Below are 20502 nucleotides of genomic sequence, written 5' to 3'. Positions count from 1 at the left end.
ATTTTTGATAGGTATATCATAGTATTTTCTGTATTTGACAATATTATGTGTAGCCGTGTAGGTCAGTAGTGGACTGAACTTACATTTATAATGACGCCTTTTCATATTTAAATACTTAACACCACCACCAAACCATAACGACTAACATCACAAATCCACAGGGTTATTCTCATAGACATAGATATAAATATATTTATATGTATATGTTTATAGCTATTCTTTACCTCCATTGAAAAGTCGATGCAGCTGTGTAGAGATTGAGCCTTTCGGCTGGCCACTGGTGTAGGTATTTAATTATATTCAAATAATTACTTTGTTCCATTTCGTTATTGATTAAAGTATTAAAGTGTAAAAGTACTTAAGACAGTTAATTAATATATACACAATATATTATAATTTATATATAAAAAAGTAACTTTTAACTTTAAACTCAACTTTAAAAAAAAGTCTAATTGCCCAGCATTGCCTATATATTTCTAGTGTAGTTATGTAAAACATTCCTGCTTAAAGAGTTAAAAATTGATCAACACTTCATAAAACTCTTATTTAGCACACAGGGTAAAACAAATTTGTTCTTTATGTAATTGGATTAAAAACTATAGAAAGACTATATTATTGAACATAATATTATATTAAAATTATTGGATACAAAAAAATAATGTGTACTTATATTATGAAATAGTTTTTTAAATTTTTAAATTATAATAAAAATAAAAAAAAACATCTAGTAATACTAGTTTCTATAATTATCATCACATGACGGCCACGGCAAAAAAAAAAGAAGAAGAAAGCATTTTCAATTAAATCGACCTAGCTTGTTAAAATGTAAAATTAACTCCAACCAAGAGTTGTCGTGGTCAATCAAACGATTTTAACACACTTAACATTAATAATAAAAACAAAATAAATTAGTAATCTAATAACATGGAATGTGCATCTTGATAAATTAACAAATATTTTTTTTTTTATTAAACCCTTATAAATGTTTAAAAAAAAAAAATTGAAATTGTTTATAAAAATTTTAAGCTTGGGCGCTTGAAATTTTTGACTTTGCGACCTAATCGATAGGTATAATTTTTAAATTATAATGATTTAATTAAGTAAATTGGACTGAAAAAAATAAAGATTAAGATTGGTGTGCATATTGGAAATCATATGATAATTACAAACAAATTACTTATAAGTTATGACTATAAAATTGTTACTAGAAGTCTAAATATGACTAGACATCAAAACAAATAGACTTGATAACTTATTTAAACTGAATAAGAATTAGAATATTAGAATTTCATTTCCAGATTCTTTATCCATTTTTTTTTATGTCGTGAAATAAAAATATTGATTTTATTACATAAAATATTTAATGTAATCAAAATTGCTTCAATAAAAAAAACATTTATTACATAAAAAGTACAAAATACTATAAGCAATTATTAAGGTATTAAATGATAATAGTTACATTCAATGGTTATAAATCTAGAAGCCTAATTTTTGGTTTGTTTTCACTAGGTATAAATTATATTTAAAACATTTTTTTAAATAACATTACATAATTAAGTTAATTATAAGATCAAGTATTATTAAGGGTCTGAATAAAACTATTTAAATCATATTCATCATCATAAATTTTGGTATCCCAGAGTTCTGGCAAAGTTTCAAGAACAGATTTTATTGAACTGCCTGAAGAATTGGTTCTATTTTTTTCTTTTGACGTATCATCCAATGAGAATAAATCTAATAACTGAGAAACAAAAAGGGTATTAATCAGTATATTTTAGTATTTTTAAACAAAATATTGGTCATTACTTTATCAGTTCCCATTGTTTGAAGACTTGAATTTTCAGAAGATATTACTGTGTTGGCAGTCTTTAGCTTAAACTTTTGAAAGCTAAAATAAAAAACATAAATATTAAATAATGTATCGGTTAATGTTTTTAATTTTAATATTGCATTTATCACAATACATACTTCATTATTTTTTCTTCTAGTGTTGATCTTGTAATTAAACGATATACATTGACTACCTTTTTCTGACCAATACGATGTGCTCGATCCATTGCTTGTAGGTCTCTCATAGGACTCCAATCATGTTCTACAAAAATTACCTACAGTAAATAATTATCATATTAGGTACATTATTAGTATTGATTTTAAAATAACTTTTAAGTAGTGAATATATCACTCAACATACAGTATCAGCTCCAGTTAAATTAAGACCCAATCCGCCAACTTGAGTGGTCATTATAAGAGTATCAATAGATGGATCAACATTAAAACGATTGACAAGTGCATATCGTTGTGAAACAGGTACACTTCCATCAAGGCGAAGGTAAGTTACATTAGGCATATGAGCCCTAATATAAAAAATCGATTTTAATAATTTAATTCAATATAGAGTTAAAAATAAATAACTTACTTAAAGAGATCATTTTCAATAATATTTAACATGGACTTTAGTTGACAGAATATTAAAGCTCTGTGTTGACTTATCACGGTTTCATCATTACTTACTAATCCGATACCACAGTCCATTAAAAGTTGTCTAAAACAATAATAATAAAAACAATAACAATAATTCATAGAATAAGAAGTACATAAACAAAAACTTTAATTATTCACTTTAAAGCTGGTAATTTAGCAGCATGATGAATATCGGTAAGACTAGAATTAGATTCTGAAATTTGCTTAATTATATTAGAATACTGAGGATGTTGTGGAGTAAGTACTAATTTTGGATGATTGCATACATTTTGTAAATAACGTAGCGCCTATAAAAAAGATAAATTAATATTAAATAGTTGCGTAAATAAATATCTAAGATAACTAAATAACTTACCTGAAGAATATTATTTTTATTAGGAGGATTATTAACTGATTTTTCTCCAGATTCAGTTTCCGATAAATGTTTATGTATATGTGTTTTTGAAAAATCCTCATAAAGTTGTTGTTGAATAGGACTCAAATCACAATAATAATCCTAAACATAAAATTGTATTTATTAAGATTATACATATTATTTTAAAAATTTTTTTTACCTGAGTAATTTTAGCTGGCAAATCACTTAAAACATCTTCTTTCATTCTACGCAAAACAAATGGTAAAACTTGACGATGCAAAGCTTCCATAGCTAAAACACCTATGAAATTAATTATTTAATTATAAATAATACACAGATTAATTTTATGATTTTAAATTTGGAAATTTTACACACCAGTTTCTTGTTCCTTTGATGAACATTTTGAATCACGACTAGCTAAAATTGGTTTGCTATATTTTGCGACAAATTGTTTTTCTGTACCTAAAAACCCAGGCATTAAAAAATCAAATAATGACCATAATTCCAAAACGCTATTTTGAATTGGTGTGCCAGATAAAACTAAACGATGGTTTGCCTTCAATTGTTTAATAGCTTGACTTGCTTTAGTCTTTCCATTTTTTATTATATGGCATTCATCTAATATGCAATAATTGAATTTTATTTTTGAAAAAAATTCAATATCCTTACGAACAATATCATAAGATACTATAAATAAATTATAGTCATCGGCATAAGCTCTTAATCTGAAATAAAATATTCCAATCATTAAAAAAATATATTTATTATACCTATAATACTGTATTCGGTTAAATAATTAAATATGTTTATATTAAAACTATACATTTAATACGTACACTGTTCAATAATAACAAAACAAATAAAAATAATTATTTACTTTTGCCTTTCAACAGGTAGACCAGAATATTGTAACGGCCTTAATATATTTTTCGGAATAAACTTTTGTACTTCATGAGTCCAATGTCCAATCAATGTAGGAGGACATACAACTATAGATGGTAAAGGAACTGAATCTGGACTACCGGTTTCCTAAAGTATTTTTTTTTTTAATATAGCAATTTGATAAAATTTAATAATACATTACTCATTTATTACCTTAAACTTTTCGCTTTTATTGTAATGATCACTAGCAAGTATACATAATGATTGTATAGTTTTTCCTAAGCCCATGTCGTCACATAAAATTCCATGTAACTTATATTTATTCAAAAAAGCTAACCAATTTACTCCTGTCTGTTGATAAGATCTTAATTTAGCATTAATCATAATTGGTACTTTGAAATCACTTATTTGATTAGGATTAAAAAGTTGGTCTAAAAACTGTCTTTGTGATTGAATTAATTGATTGGTTTTATCACTTAAATTTGGAGGAACAGGTACACTGCCATCGAGGGGCATTAATTGAATAAGAGTTGCAAAACATTGTGAAGACATTTTACGAACACTTTCTTCTTGATCACATAATCGTCCTAATACAATAATACAATTACTAAAGAATATTCAAATTGTCTTAATATAATAGAATTAATTTAATTTACCTAAAAGTGGGATGATTAATAAGACAATGTAAGGAACAATGTCAAATTGTAACTTATCGACAATACACACCACTGCTTCAATAGCTCCTTTTCGTTTAACATCACTGTCAGGAGCATCAAGAAGAGGTAAGACATCATTAATAATAGTTGTCATTGTAATTCCAGGATTTAGCTCAACAGATGCAGCTAAACAGCGTGCACTTAGATGTCTAATAGCAGAATATGGATGAATAAGAAGCTTGGAGAAAATTGGTAACAACTCCAGAAGCTAGAAAAACAAATAATTAGTTTCCACGTTTAATAATAACATAATATAATTTTAAGAGCCAATGAAGATTACACTTTATTTTAAAAGCAATAGATACTTTGATTCTGAGCAAATCAATGAAAATATTAATTTTATTTAGTGTCATATTTTTGAAACAATAATGTTTCAATTTTTGACTTGGCAATAGTAGTATTTACATGGTACTTTGGAGTGTCAAAACAAGTACTTTCCAATATAATCAAGGTAAACAACTATGAGAAAATTGACGAAAAACCAGTTTTTGACAAAATTAATTTTGGTTTTTGGTTGTTATCTAAACTGAATAAATGTAGAGAATTGTAATTTTCAGCTAATATTTACTCTAGTATTTTCTTGCATTAATTACTTAGTTTGATTTAAAGTTTTTTTCCATCCATTTATGTATTATAACATTTTTGTTTACAAATAAAAGGGCTAGAGTATTAGTACTTTCTTTATAAGTCTTACTAATAGGAATTTACAAATATCATTATTAAACAAGTGTAATTTTTTGTTTTAACATTAAGTTTTTATTTTGACAAAACTGGATATTTAAACGAAAAATAATAAATTTAGTTATTGTTGCAATAAAAAAAAAAAATTAAAGTTAACAACCCCACAATATTGGATCGGCTTATTTATTTATGTAGTAAGTTGTAAGAAATACTGCCTTTCTTGATGAATTAGTTTTGAATTTTTAATGTAAAAACCAATAAGATTTTCATAATGTACAAGTTATCAAAAAAAAATCATCTAATAGAATATACTTATAATAACTTAAGGTCATATTACTATTACTTTTGGGACAAATGATTTGTGAATTTTTGAAGAAACTACTTCAAAAACTTGCAAGTTTTTAATTAATTCTTGCGCTTCTTCATCTTTTTCTTTTAAGGTATTCATATCTAAAACAACAAAATGTTAAAATTAAAGAATAAAAAGAATAATTAACTAAAAATTTTAGCTTAACATGTTCAATTTATTTTTAGTTTTATTTATGAAACTTACTTGGATCATTTATAGGGAATTTTATATTTTGTATACTGTTATAAACTATTTCAATAAGCCTTGGTAATTTACTTTGTAAATGTTCACCAAAATATGAACAAATAGTTTGTAAAGCATACAATGCACCTCTTTTTTGTATATTATTGATAAGTTTTTGTTCCTATAACATTAAAACACATTTAATAAATATAAAATTTAAAAATAAGATTAGGTACAATAATATGTTAATATACAATTAAAATATTAGTATATCATAATTTTAATATTTCCTGGTAATAAAATTTGTTACAAAAGTTATGTAGGTATCATACTACATTACATAGTGATTGTTTACACACTGCGTATTTGAAATTAATTTCATAAAATGACCTCATGTAAGCATGTGATGTTAAAATTACATGATGAATTATTGCCCTGTTCAACAGTATGTTTCAAAAGCTACAAAAGCATCGAATACAGCCATTCAATGGGTTGAATAAAATAATTGTATTACATTATTATAATTTTGATATCATTAATACAGTATGTATAACTAAAAATAAATTTAAATTGCTAGAAAATTGATTTTTTTTTTTAGTCATAGGTAATCCAAAAGCCCTGCATGGGGTGCATGGTAACGGGTGTGACAAACCCGCGGACCTCGGTCATGGCGTCAGGAAAGTGGCCATCCCACCACCCAATATACTACAAAGTATATTGCAATAGCCCCCCCCCCCATCCCTTACATTAATTAGTTGGTTTGGACTGGTCTTCCAGGATTGGGGGTTGATCAACTTTTTGATAGTTTTGACAATTTTTTGAAAATTATAGGATACAAACACAAATAAATCTGTGTCAAACTTAGCACATAATTAATAAGTATCTGTAGTATTCAATACATTTCTATCAGATTATTTGGATGTACACACATATTTCAGTTGAAATTATATCATAACACCATAGTATTAGTAAGTATTGTGTCACTTTAAGTTTAAAATCTAAATGTAAAGATTATAGTAATAACCTGATCTTGGTCGCTTAGTATAATTTCTACATTTATATCACAGTGTACTGGTGGTCTTCCTGATCCTCGTTGTCCAGTACGCTTCATTAACAACCTTTCTGCATTCTGTAATAAAATCATTTACTTAATGCATATTTAATAGTTCAAAACAATAACATATTTATTATGTTTATTACTTGTAATATTTTCTGATGCGTTAGAATCAATTGATATTTTATTCTATCTTCAGTACCCTAAAATAAACAGTATAGATATATTTATTGTAAATACATTTACAGATTATATATGTTCAAATATTATATTGTGTAACTAAAATTAAAATAATAGTTAATTTCAAAAACATTGAAGTTTAGGTATAATATGATTTTATTTTGATGGATTTGGTCGAGGTACATTTATTAATTGTATAAAAGATAAGACATAAAAAAGAAAATTACTGATTAGTGATTAGTAGCAAGAATATTAATATACATATTCTATATTATTATAGTATAGTTTATAAGCAGAATATTATAAGAAAGATGATGGCTGAGAAATAATCCATTGTATATTATGACATTCATAGGTAAGAAAACAGACAGAAGTTTGCCAAATAGTAGTCCATAAAAAATTTAAAAAAGCACTTTCATATTTCAGAATGATCTTTAAGTTGAAATATAAGTTAGCACACAGGTGTGTTTAGAAAAGTCTTATGGGGCAGAGGCACAAACAAAAATTCAAATTGTACCTAGTTTATAAGCTATAAACTATGTATAATACTATATAACATAAGTTATAACTCATATTTTCCATCCAAAATAATGTCATAATTTAGAGCCAAATAACCAAAATACATGAGTTTGATAGAAATATAACATTTAATTAGTGAAATTCTAAGTAATAAAAAAGGATAAAATACAGTGAATGGGGGTAGAACACAGGCTCCATGTCGCTCTCCTTAAATATGCTCTTGTGTAAGTATATACTATATAATATTAATGTGATTTTAAGTTATATGAAGTTTGAATTTTTACTAAGTTTTGGTTTTATTACATAATAGTTGTAAAATAACAAAAAACACTTAAGTAATTACTTGGACAGGTAAGAAGGTAATGCAGAAATATTTTATCTTTAAAATTAACGTAAGTTTATATTACTATTAAGTGTTAAAATTAACATAGAAAATGTAAAGAATTTCTAAAGGAGTTATTTTATATTACCATTTTACCAAACTATTGAATACTCTGGCCCACAAGAAAAGTAAACCATGTGTCCAATTTCAAGCACCCCTACCTATTTTACATATTATTGGTAACTTCAGAAGTCAGTCTTTAACTATCGGAAATGCTTACGCTGTGTCCTAAATGAATCCAGCAAAAAACAAATAGCTTGTATTTCGCATCAGATGTACTGCATTGTGGCACAACAGCATGATTAGAATTTGTTCGCGCAAGCCACACTCGCCAGATAAGTTAGTGTTTATAACACGCTACCAACTGTCAACATCGAAACATCACTGCCATCATTATACATGTGCAAAAGAGTTTATTTCTCTTGCGGGCCGGAGTATAATATAAAAATTCTTAGTATACAACACTAATGGAATGCCAAAAAATGATATAAATCTAAGGAGATGTAAATTTAAAAGAAGAATACTAAGTTAGAGTTCTTTTGAGATTAAAGTTGATGATATTCTAAAAAATGGTTTTGTATGGATATTTGACTTACTATTTTAGGTGTGAATTCTGGATCAACACATAAAAAAGAACACAGGTTATTAATTATGGTAGTGTTAGGGCATGAAGAACGATTTATACATAAATCCATCAAAATCGCCAAATGATCAGCTGACCAGCGCTAAAATATAATGTTATAAAAAATTAATTAATATTTAATCAAAAATTATAAATATTTATTATTACTTGTAACATTTCATTTGATTCTTTTTTTATAGATTCCATTAATGGTTTAACAATAGGTCGTATTTTTTCGGGTAAACATTGAAGCATTGTTAACGCTCCCGCTAATGATGCTTTAGTCCTAAATTGAGAAGTAACATAAATCAATAATTATGATAACTTATAAATTATGTTTAAAAAATTCATTAATTACGATGTAGTTAGAGAAATGAGATCAGAATTGATATGTTTATGGGCCTGATTCAATGAAAGACGCCTATCTTCAAGTTGTTCAAATATTTTTGGTTTGAGTTTTTGAGATGAAATCAATATTCCAGTTTCTGGTCCAGTAAGATGCTCAATGTGCTCCAAAGTTACAATCTTAAATTCAATTTTTGTGAATTTGAATTATATCTTTTTATAATTTAATAATTTAACACATCAACATTTTTTTTTAAAATTTACTTGGTTAAATTGTTGTGCAGTAGTTAGTTTATAATGTTTCAATGATGAAAGAAAATCATGAGCATCTTGTATAAGTTTTGTTATTGAGAATGACATTTCATCATAATAAATCATACGATTCATACAGTCTGATAATTTTTCAGATAATATTTTTGAAGCTGAATTATCTAATTTTTGTAATTTACACCATTCTGATATTACCATAGAAGTCATCTTTTGTTGCATAGCTACATTAGATTCCAAATTACTGATTAATAATTTTGTATAGCATGTTACAGGTGATTCATCTTCATTTGTATAACAAATATTAGGCGCAGGTTTTATAATATAACAAGATAATAAACCTAAAAATCAAATTTACATTTTACTTTAATACTTAATAGTATTTTCATCAAATTTATTCATTATCAGAAAACATACCCAACATTTCTGCACCTAAATGTCTTGCTCTAATTGCATTTTTTTCTCTTTGGTCAGCAGGGATTGCCTCACTCCCACCGATGTAATATTTGATATCAATACTTGCTTCATTTGGCAGACTAGATACATTATCTACCTTGAATATAAAACCCAGTTTAAAATAAGAATATTTATTATATTAAAAAAAAAGCATTTTTAGGTACATATAGGGATACTCAATTATTACTTTATTAGGTCCAGTTGGAATATGTTGAATAATACTAGATGAATCATAAGGTATTTTATCTGATTGCATGGTCATTGCCAACCACAATCCTATGTATGGACAAGCAGCATTTAAAAGAGCTGTTAGGCTACTATTGACAATTAAATTAGCCCAAACCTAGATTAGAAATTATTTGAGCAATAATTAAAAAATTATTCAAATACTTTAATAATTTACGGAAAACATACTTTTTTTATAATTTGTTGTATTTCTTCGTCTGGTTCAGCCATTGCTCTCTGAAAAATATGTCTCATAGCATCTTGAAGTAATTTTATATCTTCAATATTATCAGTATACGATAATTGTGGAGTTGAAGTTAATGTCATTAAAGACTTCATAGTAGCTAAACGTACTTGAGTTGCATTATGTGACAAAAATGACCATAGTCGAGGTAGAACATGAAGAATTGGTTCATTTCTAAATGGCTAACTCTTAATTTTTTATTTTACAGATGATAAAAAACAATTACTGAACTTACGTTAATAGTTTTCCAGATGGAAGGCTAAACAATGCAGCTAATAAAGTCATAAAGTTATAACAAGATGCTGTTAAATCATCTTGTACAGCCAACATTTGCCACAAAATGGATATAACATCTGATACCCATTTTTCATCACATTTAATCATACAATCAACTATTGGCAATAAAGCAGATGCAGCTACAGCACTAACATCATCTACAGTGTCCATAAGAGCTTTAGATATAAATGGAAATGATAATTGTAATATTTTTTCAATTATATCCTAAAAAAAGAAAATGTTAAATAAATAATGATCTAATATAAATAAATTAACTAATTGTGTGTACCTATATTAGTTTATCTTTAAAAATAAGAATGCTAAGGATTGAAGCCAGGTATCAACAATGTACAATTCATAGTTCATATTCATTTCGTTCTATATATACAGAGTTATAATTTAAGCATGCTAATGTTTTTCAAATGAGGACCTAAATGTTTTAGCGGGATTCCTCACAAGGGTTTTTAGGAGGAAAATACATCTATAGATAGATGTTCCAACCAACTGACTTGAATCACACTCTGATAATAATTTTATTTTGGTGTTAAGTTAACTTTCGATTCTTTAAGCCACATTTTAAGTTGTTATTTTTAAAGAAAAAAAAAGAAATAGTTTTTAAAATTTTTCATTATAATTTTGACTCAAAAGAATTTAAAGTGGATTGCATAGTTAATTCAAATATTATTTCAAATTTATTATCGGAAAAATATAAATATAACTAGCTGACCCCCTGCACTTCGTAGCCTGATAAAAATACCCACTTTATAAAATTAAAAATGTATAGTTAATTTGTTGTTTATACCTGGCTAGTCACGATCAAAACGTCAGGTGGATTTACCCTGTCTTAATCTCCATAAAAAATTTTTAACACAGTAATTTAAAATACAGGACTAAAAATATATTCAATCATAATATTTTATTTTTAGCTTTGTAAAGGTGAAACAATTTTTTAAATTGGTACCTAATAAATTGCTAATTTCTAAATCTTCCATACTAAATTGTATAACGAATAACAACCATATAATATTCAAAAATATAATCAATATTATTAATATTTCTTTAAAAAATCTTAAATTTGCAATAAAAAAATTAAGGGCAACTTATCAAGATTAAATATAGCCTACAGATTTATGGGATTGTATAACTTTCTGATGGTAAAAAATTTTTAAATCACTTGAATAGTTTCAGAAATTGTACTGATCAGATGGACAATTTTTCTTCTATATATTATATAACCCTATTAACCCCTGTGTAAGGGCCAAATTTTGAAAAATCCAGTCTTAAAGGGTTTTCGCATTATGAAATGAACTTACTGACACAATTTCATACTCATATCTTCAGTGGTTCCGGCTAGGTGATAATGAATCACCCAGGGCAAGTTGTTATATATATATATATATATATAAATAAATAAATAGATAATATTATATTGCATGTTCAAGGGTTACATAATAGCTTTGAAAAATTGACTATAATGCAATTAAAAAACTATCTCATTTTATTTTATTTTATTATTTCATTGATCTTGTGTATCACAAATTAAAAGAATTTAAATTCTATATATGGTGTGATTTAAATATACAAATAAATATGTAAAATTAAATATATATTGTATGAAACACGCAAACACATTTGACTGTCTTTTTGTTTGATAGAGAATTCAAAACGAATAAACATATTATAAAATAGTTATTACTATTGGACATAATTTTATACCTGTATTTGATCAAAACAATTCAAATAATAAATATTAAATAACTGTGAATCTTACATTTGATAGAGCACAATAAGCGCTAAATCAACAGGCATTTAAATTGAAACGGACAGGTGTTAGGTAGTACCAAAGATACAATAGTATCTTGTATCATGTACCTAATTTTAAAGTATAACATATCATTTTGTCAATATAAACAAGACAAGCAGTTGCTTCTCAGTTTTTAAATAAAATTTGAGGGTGCTCAATATGGAAGTGAAGAATATTTACTAAATTACAATTATAGCAGGCAAATAGTAATAGTATTGCTAATAAACAATAATACTTTTATTTATTATAAATTATTGGTAGGAGGGTGGGTGATGAGTAAATTTTAGGTAGCTCATGGGTTATTTTAGATTTGTTTCATCACTATATCTGTATTTACTATCTACCCTTAGTCATACAGCTGAAAACAAAACTGGCAATTTTATTCTCATAAAATATTACAAATCTGATACTTAGATATGATTGTAATCATGTAGGTCTTTCTATATGAAATACAAAATAAAATAAAAGTAACATCATAAATCATGAAACATGAAGTGTTTTGACTTATTGTGTTATTTGAAATCTAAAATATAAGTCTTAATGTACAGGCAGTATAGTCTATCAGCGTTTATAGTTCTTAAAATTCAATGGGAAATATAAAATATTGATCGTCATGTATCTTTTTTACATTACAATGTATGTTCTATTTAGATACACTAAATGCATGTATCAACATATGTATCATGATACCTTTTTTTATTATCATTTTCAACTCTGGTCACAGGTAATGCCTTTCGGGATTAGCTAGTATTATACTAATATACTACTAAAATAAATTACAATCAATATTTAATAACTTACTTTTCTAACAACTAATAAATACTTCAGTCCTAATAATCCACCGTGTCTGGTTGTCCAATCACTATGTTGAATAAGTTGTATAAGTACATGAATTATGTTTAAAACATTTTCTTCAGACATTAATTTAACAACAAAACCTATAATTAACACAAGTATAATATTTTATTTAGTGTAACTTTTTCAAGTGCTTAGTATAAATTTTTAAATTAAATACCTAAAGCTTGAGCACATGTTTCTCTAACAGGTGCAACAACTTGATCACCAAGAAAATCTCCAAAATGGTCTAACGCAAGAACACATAATAATCTTAGTCCCACATCTTCTAACCAGGCTTGATGATGGTTTTCCAGCTGACAATAAATAATACATTCAACATTATAATAATGTAAGCGCTAACATAGGTTATTAATGATTATACATACTCATATTATTGTATATATGTAATATATAAGACACTAATTGAACATACTTGGTCTGAAGGCAAATTACAAGCTTTTCCAGCACCTCGACCATGATGTTTAATAATTTCACGAATAGCTGTTGCAGCACCATGCCGTATTTCCCATTTAGTATTGAATAAGTCTTTAAGTAAAGTATTAACAAAATCTTTAAAAGGCCAGTCATTTTCAACCTTTATCAGAAGCAAATAAAAATATTACTAGTTTTATGCCAAGGAATATATTTATTTTTACAATGGATATTTGTAATTAAAGAATATATTGCACAGCATAGTATAGCTACACAAAGACAATGATTAATTAATAATTAATATGTAGAAAAATTTGATTTTCTTTTTTAAATTAGGATTTAAGTAAATAAATAAATAAATTCAATATAACAGGTATAACTTAAACTATGAATCATTAATAAAAGTTTAAATAAAAATGTAAAATTTTATAATATATTATAATATAAAATAATTTCATGAAGTGCCTAATCAAAAATATGATTTTAAATGTTACTATGATATTTTGAGATTACCTCTTCGTTATCAATCAATTTAAGTTTTTTGTGTGAATTTGAAGTTCCAGTATAGCCAGCATCTAAAGATACTGATCTGACTAGTTTGTTATTTAGTTCAATCTGGCGGGCTTTTCGTCTATCACAATTAGTTTCTCTAGAACTTTTATCTAAATTAGTATCCATTTTTACTACATCACTTAACTGTCTCTAAAAAAAAAAAAAATATGCATTAAAAAGTTAACCTTATTGATTTTAGATTGTTTAGTGCAAAGTTAAATTAATAATAATCTTTACAAAATATATGCTACACTCATTTAAAGGCAGTAGAAATTCGTAAATATTTAGGATTTTTTTTATAAATTTAATTGGTGAAAAATTATATTAAATTGCATACTAATTTCACTGTAATGTGTATGATAAATATTGGTTTAAGCCATGACTTAAATGGAATATGATTTTTCCATAATTTTTTTAAAATCATTAGGCATTAAAATTAATTCAATTAAAAATTTTATTTTATTATTGATTTGCATTTTTAATAGAAGTATTCAGTTGGTTAAACTTTTTAACATAATGTTAGGTTAGTAAGGTAAGTTATAATTGAATTTATTATATATAGGTAAGTTGTCATTACTAATTGGATATAAATATATAATTATGTACAGTTGAAATAGTTATTAGAAGTATATTAGAGGTAAGATATTTGTTTTTAATTTATGAAATACAGTACTACAATATATTAATTTATTGTATTAGGCAGCAAGTACAATTAAATAATATTATATTATAAATTATTAAGAAATTTTAAATTTACTCGAATCATGAAGTTTAATTATAGTCAAAATATGTTCACAGATGGTGGGAAAGTTTGATTCATTTAACACATTCATATGTTATAACCAGGCAATTTTTTAAATGTGAGTGCAAACTCCTTAGTTTATATATTCATGATATATAATATATTAAATACTAACTTTTAAACTGGGTTGACTAGGAATTGACGAAATCATTATATCATCAGATGTAATAATATCCGAACCAATAATTTCAAGTCCCAAAGTTTTGTTAATAATTTTTTGTTGATCTTTAATAACTTTTTCTGTATCTATAAAATAAAATATCATCATTATTCATTATATTCATACAATTACCTTTGAATATTAGATTAATTACATTTAACATATTGACTTTAATTTGTATAGAATATTGGAGGTGCACAATAAATTAAAACATTATTTTTAATTATAAAATTAGTAAAAAGTAAAAAGAAAAAACTAAAATAAAGAGATTTGTATTCTTGGCATATAAATAAATTTTTTTTTGATCTTTAAACATGAATCAATTCAATTCTAAATCTAACAGAAAATTCCTTATGCCTTGTCGTTAAGTAATCAGTTTTTGATATAAATGTATTAATATAAATGTATAAGTTATGGGTGCATTGTTATTCATTAAGTGGTGAATGGTGATTTTATTTTAAATGTACAACATGATAGTAGTAATAAACTCTAATATAGTAAAATGATAAGCAGTTCATCCATAAGTAATATAATATAATAATATTTTTATATAATTAACGTTCCTTTAAACTCAGATTAATATTTTTTTAAATCTTTGTTCATTTTAAGAGTATGTAACAGTGGTATTTGTTGTCTCCGTCTTACCAGTGCGTAATATAGCAAATTTACGGTCAGCAGAACACTTGTAGCTCCTTTAGTTTAAAAATTACAGTGAATCGGCCTATTATGAAACTTGATGGTCAGAACATTATCTGTGTTTGTACGTTGGTTTTTTTACGATAATTTAATTTTTAAGTGAGTTATGAGCATTTTTAATGTACTGTATATTATATTATTATTATTCTAAACAACCATTTTAGATTGTAATTTTTTTTTATGTATATATAATTGAATACATATTAAACCTAACTATTTGCACAACTGTTCTGAAATTGTTTATTGTTGTAAATAGTAATTATAATGTAAAATTTGAATTTGCTAAATGATCAAACCATATGAAACATAATTTTTAGAATTCTCAAATTTGAACGCGATTTAAGATTCATATAATCACGTATATTTACTTCATATATGATTAAAAGATAATATTTACTACTTTAAGCTTTAATCTCATTAAATATTATCAACATTTTTAAAGAGATATGTTAATAAAAAATACCTAAAAACTAAAAATATTTATACCTACTATTCTAAAAATATGTTTCAAAAATGGTATTGTAGTAAAATTACGAGACGGCTGGTTTTGTAACAAAATGTATGAAATTCTATTTTCACTATTCAAATTGAATATTTTTTTTAAATGATTTGCATTAATTGATCACCAATCACCACTATGTAGAAACAACGAAACCATTGGAAGATACTAAATGCATATTGAAAATAAAATGTCATGTGATAAATGTTATAATAAACGCGTGACTTAATAACAAAATTCATGTTTTAATTAAAAACAAACATATTTATACTCTATCAACAAGTGACTCACCTCAGATAAATATTTTTAGTTATATAATTCTGAGATTATAGATAAAATACCCTATCAATAATTAAAGAATAACATAAATAGATAGATATAATTAATTAAAACAGATTTAAGTGATTTAATTAATTGATAATTGGAAATATTTATAAATAAGATAATAGCTATTAAAAAAGTATTGTGTTCATGTATACTGTATAGCAATATTTATATAAATGTTGTCATAACTTATACTTATCATTTAATTTTCAATAAAATGCAAAAAAAGAAGATATGTTCAGTAATTAGTTATAAATTACCATTTTCTGATGTTACTAGATTATCTTGATCAATATCTGTAGAAGCCATCAAAGCAGAACAATTCATAATAGAAGTTAAATCAAATGTATCAAAACATAATTTCCCATCATTTTCTTTTTCATCTACTTGCAAATCACTATATAGTTCTATAAAATATAAAAATATATAAATATCAATACAAAATGTATTTTAACAATAAATTTAATCTTGCACACCTAATTTAATGGGAGGTAAACCACTTGGACACCATTGGGGAATTTGTTTAATTACAGCTTCAATGGCTTGAGAAGCTGCTATACGAGTTTCCCATGACGAATGTCGTAAATATGTAGATATACGCTCTAATAAAGGTTCAAGTTCATGAGGATGGAGCCTCACCACTTGTCCCAGTTGATTTGCTGCTGCTTTTCTTGTGACAGGACTACTTCCTGTTTCTAGTAATATAAACAGTCTATCTAATCTGTAAAACAATAATTTTATAAGCAATTAATACTTTGAAAAAACAAACATAGGATAATATTATATACCTAATTAATTTTATTAATAGTTAAATATAATATTTAACTTTGAATACATTTATTTATAAGCAGTAATATCTTAATAATGTTGGTCATAAAATATATAGAATTAAAATAAGTTAGTAAATTACCTTGAAGCCATTTTCTTTTACAGACAAATTTCAAAGTTGACACCTATCCATAAACACACTGAAAAAAAAATTAAGGGTGGAATTAAAATATTTCAAGTGATACAGTATTGTTATACACTGCAGTTATAAGTAGATTATATTAAATAGGTACCTAAAAATAATCGTATTTTAAAGTTAAAAATGTCAGTCTTGTTCACATACAGTTTCATTTAATTTGTAGATTTAGACATTCAAATAGAAAACTAATTAAACCTAAACGCTTCAAACGTAAAATTGAATTCCTTCAAATGTTAAGTACACGTATATAGCTCGTACACAATGTATCAAATGAGTTTTAAAAATGATTAGCCTCGTGTAAAACGTTTCGCGATGATAGCGTGCTCTTGTTTGGAGGCCGGATCCTTCACTATTGAATGCACGTCACGCGTGTTAAGTGTTAACGGAATTTAAATTGGCAATGCTCAAAAGTCGGTGGGTGGCGGCAGACTAGTGGTGGCCGGTGGCGTTTTATCAGTTACCGATTCACCACCAGATGCGCAAGCGCGAGCAACGGCCGATCGGCGACGAGACCGCCAGGGTCTAGGGATGAAAAGGGGACAGACCATTTTCAAAATTTGGAAGATTTATACGATCCAAAGGTGAACACAACTACGTAAATGCTGCAGGATGTTTCACAATGGATCAATTATAAGAAATAACCACGTATTGTTGTTACACAATAGGTATATAACAATAAGTAGGTCAGTACCCCTTTTTTCGGTATTCGGTAATCACTATACTCGCAGTTACTTATTGACTTGTCCATCAGTGACACGGTCATCCAGTCATGGAGCGGCGTACACGGCCGTAAAAGGTAAAAAAAAAAAAATTTAAATAAACAAAAACGGTAATGTAATGTCGTAAACTATATAAATACAATTTTGCTATAACGTAATATAGCGTAAATATTATATAACGATTATTAATTAGAAACGCTCAAGTTAAAAAAAAATATGTGTATTGTTAAGTAGGTAGTGAATACTAAATCCTAGAGGTTTTCTAGCGTTTTGGTTTTTTTACCTGATCGACGATGTATCCGTCAACCGGGGGTAGAAAAATGGGAGATTTATCAGGTCATAGGTACGACGTATATTGCATTAAAATAGTAGGAGAGTACTGAGTAATGAATAATAATATAACTGCTGTTTGTCGATGATCTCACGTACGTTTACGTCATTTTATCACTGGTACCCGCGGGGACTCGTTTCGACTGGACAGTGGACGGTGACGATAGTAAGTTGTTGTTCCGTCCGGCGCACGATCTATTTTGTAGATAGTCCTGCGCGTTCCCGTCGTCAGGCGACAAAAATACAGAGTTCCGCCACCGTCTGCGGGCGGGCGGTGAACGGAAAAACGGCGATCGCGAAAACCTAACTCCGTGGCGAACTACGACAACGTGCGGATAGCGGTTACAAACACGAACGACGGCCATGTCGACCGACTGAGAGTCACATTTATACTGGCGGCCATTCCCACGGGGAACGCCGCTTTAACGACTGCACCGGTGGGCGGCGGAAAGCGGACGCGTTTGGTGAACAGTCGATCAGCTGATCGTGAGCGGCGATTGTGTACAACGCAATAGTACGCACTACGCTTTGTACGAACGACTCCCGAACAACATTGTGCAATTTCTATGATAATAATAATATCTCGATATTACGTTTAATATTGAACCTTAGATCATAATATTATGCTATACGTGAAAATTGTATAATATGATCCAAAGTTTGGAATTATTTTTTTATTCAAATTTTCAATCTTCAGTCGGGATCAGTCATTCTGTAGCCCGTAGTGGTCCATAACCGTTACTCCCCTATCCCTTTGTACGGTCACGATTTTCGAACATTCGATGAATAATGGATATTGTACTCGATAAACGAATAATATAATTATAGTTTCCTGTCGATGACAAAGTTCGCAGGCGTTCGTTCGATTGTATTTTATTGGTTTTTCCCCAAGGTGGCAAGGTAGCGTTTGTAATCTGAGGCGCTATGACGTAGATAACATTTTTCTCTTTACTTTTTTTTTTTTATCGAGATCCGAGCAAAAAATATTGGAGTCGGCGATAACACGAATTCCTTGTCTTACTCTGTGATCTCTGCGATTTGACTTCAGAATTCTGTTTATCTTAGTTCATGAAAATATCATTATATAGTCTTCATTAGTTTAGTATACACATTTATATTAAATTAGTCATGACCATGGCTAAATAATGTGGGCATGACAAATAAATTAAAATTAATAGGACTATAATTATTTTCTCATGAATAGGTATGTTAATATCTCGGATTAATTTATACTAGTATATTATAGAAAACCGTGGTTTATGATATTAAATAATTTGTTATCTAGTTATAAATATTTTTAGTATTTAAATCTATGGCCGCTGAATACAGATAGACAGACAGTCGCATCTGAAATAAAATTAGTTTCCATAAAATGCTTTTTTTATATATTTGTTACAAATAAACAAATAAAATTTAATTTTAATAATTTTGTCGAAACAAACGTGTAATTGTCTAAACCATTACAGATATATACAGTGTGTTCACGCTAAGAGGTATCACTAAATATTTCAGATTCGATTACCTTGTATTGAAATGGCGTTTTCGCTGAATGATAGCTAGTACCTACTTAATTTTAGATCATATATGATCTAAGTATTACTTAATACACATTTTTAGATAAATTTCAAATTTTCAACACTTGATACGCGCATGCGCGATACCACTTTTTTTTTTTAAATGATAACACCAACTTTTTTTACATATTCGGATAGAGTATTTTTTTTCTAAACAATTAATGTATTAAAAGTTTTTTTTAATTACAAAATTGGCAATATGAAATTTAAGGATGAAATTCAATATTTAGGAGTAATTACTAATTTGTTTTTGACGAAATTTAAACTAAATTTAACTTATTCAATTAGCTATCTTATTTCAGAAGAATGAATGAAAAAAATTAGAGTAAATTACGATAAAAAAGTGTTTATTTATTTCTTATTATGTGTGAAAACAGGCATTTAACAATATTAGATATTAAGTTTAAATTAACAATAAGAGTTGAATTTAGTTGAAATTTCGTCAAAAACAAATCTCGTAAATATTAAATTTTATATGCTAATTTTGTAATTATAAAAAAACTTTTAATTCATAATTGCTTGGAAAAAATACTCTATCCGAATATGTAAAAAAAACGTTGGCGCATGCACGTATCAAGTATTAAAAATT

At 26.8% G+C, this 20502-nt stretch overlaps 1 protein-coding gene across 5 annotated transcripts; it reads right to left on the bottom strand.

The window, feature by feature from the left end:
• Positions 1 to 612: 612 nt before the first annotated feature.
• On the bottom strand, positions 613 to 18738 carry Hel89B (histone acetyltransferase 1). Of its 5 annotated transcripts, none has more exons than XM_089225946.1 (33): positions 18439 to 18736; positions 17234 to 17291; positions 16800 to 17044; positions 16584 to 16730; positions 14760 to 14890; positions 13804 to 13992; positions 13292 to 13453; positions 13037 to 13172; positions 12823 to 12959; positions 10177 to 10442; positions 9887 to 10115; positions 9660 to 9815; positions 9434 to 9569; positions 9014 to 9357; positions 8763 to 8929; positions 8573 to 8690; positions 8379 to 8507; positions 6848 to 6904; positions 6672 to 6776; positions 5669 to 5828; positions 5459 to 5565; positions 4375 to 4642; positions 3932 to 4305; positions 3714 to 3865; positions 3212 to 3561; positions 3036 to 3136; positions 2837 to 2977; positions 2620 to 2768; positions 2417 to 2542; positions 2192 to 2354; positions 1969 to 2105; positions 1807 to 1888; positions 613 to 1741 (listed from the first exon to the last, which is right to left on the bottom strand). In XM_089225946.1, exons 2-33 carry the CDS (start codon positions 17242 to 17244, stop codon positions 1571 to 1573), a joined length of 5346 nt encoding a protein of 1781 aa, XP_089082072.1. In that variant the 5' UTR covers positions 17245 to 17291; positions 18439 to 18736; the 3' UTR covers positions 613 to 1570. The 5 variants fall into 5 exon arrangements, 4 of the variants coding, with proteins under 4 accessions (XP_089082072.1, XP_089082073.1, XP_089082075.1 ...); XM_089225947.1 differs by lacking the exon at positions 18439 to 18736 and adding an exon at positions 18293 to 18418; XM_089225949.1 differs by lacking the exon at positions 18439 to 18736 and adding an exon at positions 17385 to 17662.
• Positions 18739 to 20502: the final 1764 nt, after the last annotated feature.

The sequence above is a fragment of the Diuraphis noxia genome, unplaced genomic scaffold, assembly GCF_037042655.1.
Source record: "Diuraphis noxia isolate RWA-SAM2 unplaced genomic scaffold, SU_Dnox_SAM2 contig0004, whole genome shotgun sequence".
In the NCBI taxonomy this organism is placed as follows: domain Eukaryota; kingdom Metazoa; phylum Arthropoda; class Insecta; order Hemiptera; family Aphididae; genus Diuraphis; species Diuraphis noxia.
The sequence above is the reverse complement of the archived record's forward strand: the minus strand, read 5'-3'. Positions and strand labels throughout refer to the sequence as shown.

Excerpts from the sequence above, each read along its gene's own strand:
- Hel89B (XM_089225946.1), bottom strand. Across the intron at positions 13,173-13,291 it reads GTAATTTGCCTTCAGACCAA|CTGGAAAACCATCATCAAGC; the intron begins GTATGTTCAATT and ends ATTTATTGTCAG. Across the intron at positions 1,889-1,968 it reads CTAGAAGAAAAAATAATGAA|CTTTCAAAAGTTTAAGCTAA; the intron begins GTATGTATTGTG and ends TTTTTATTTTAG.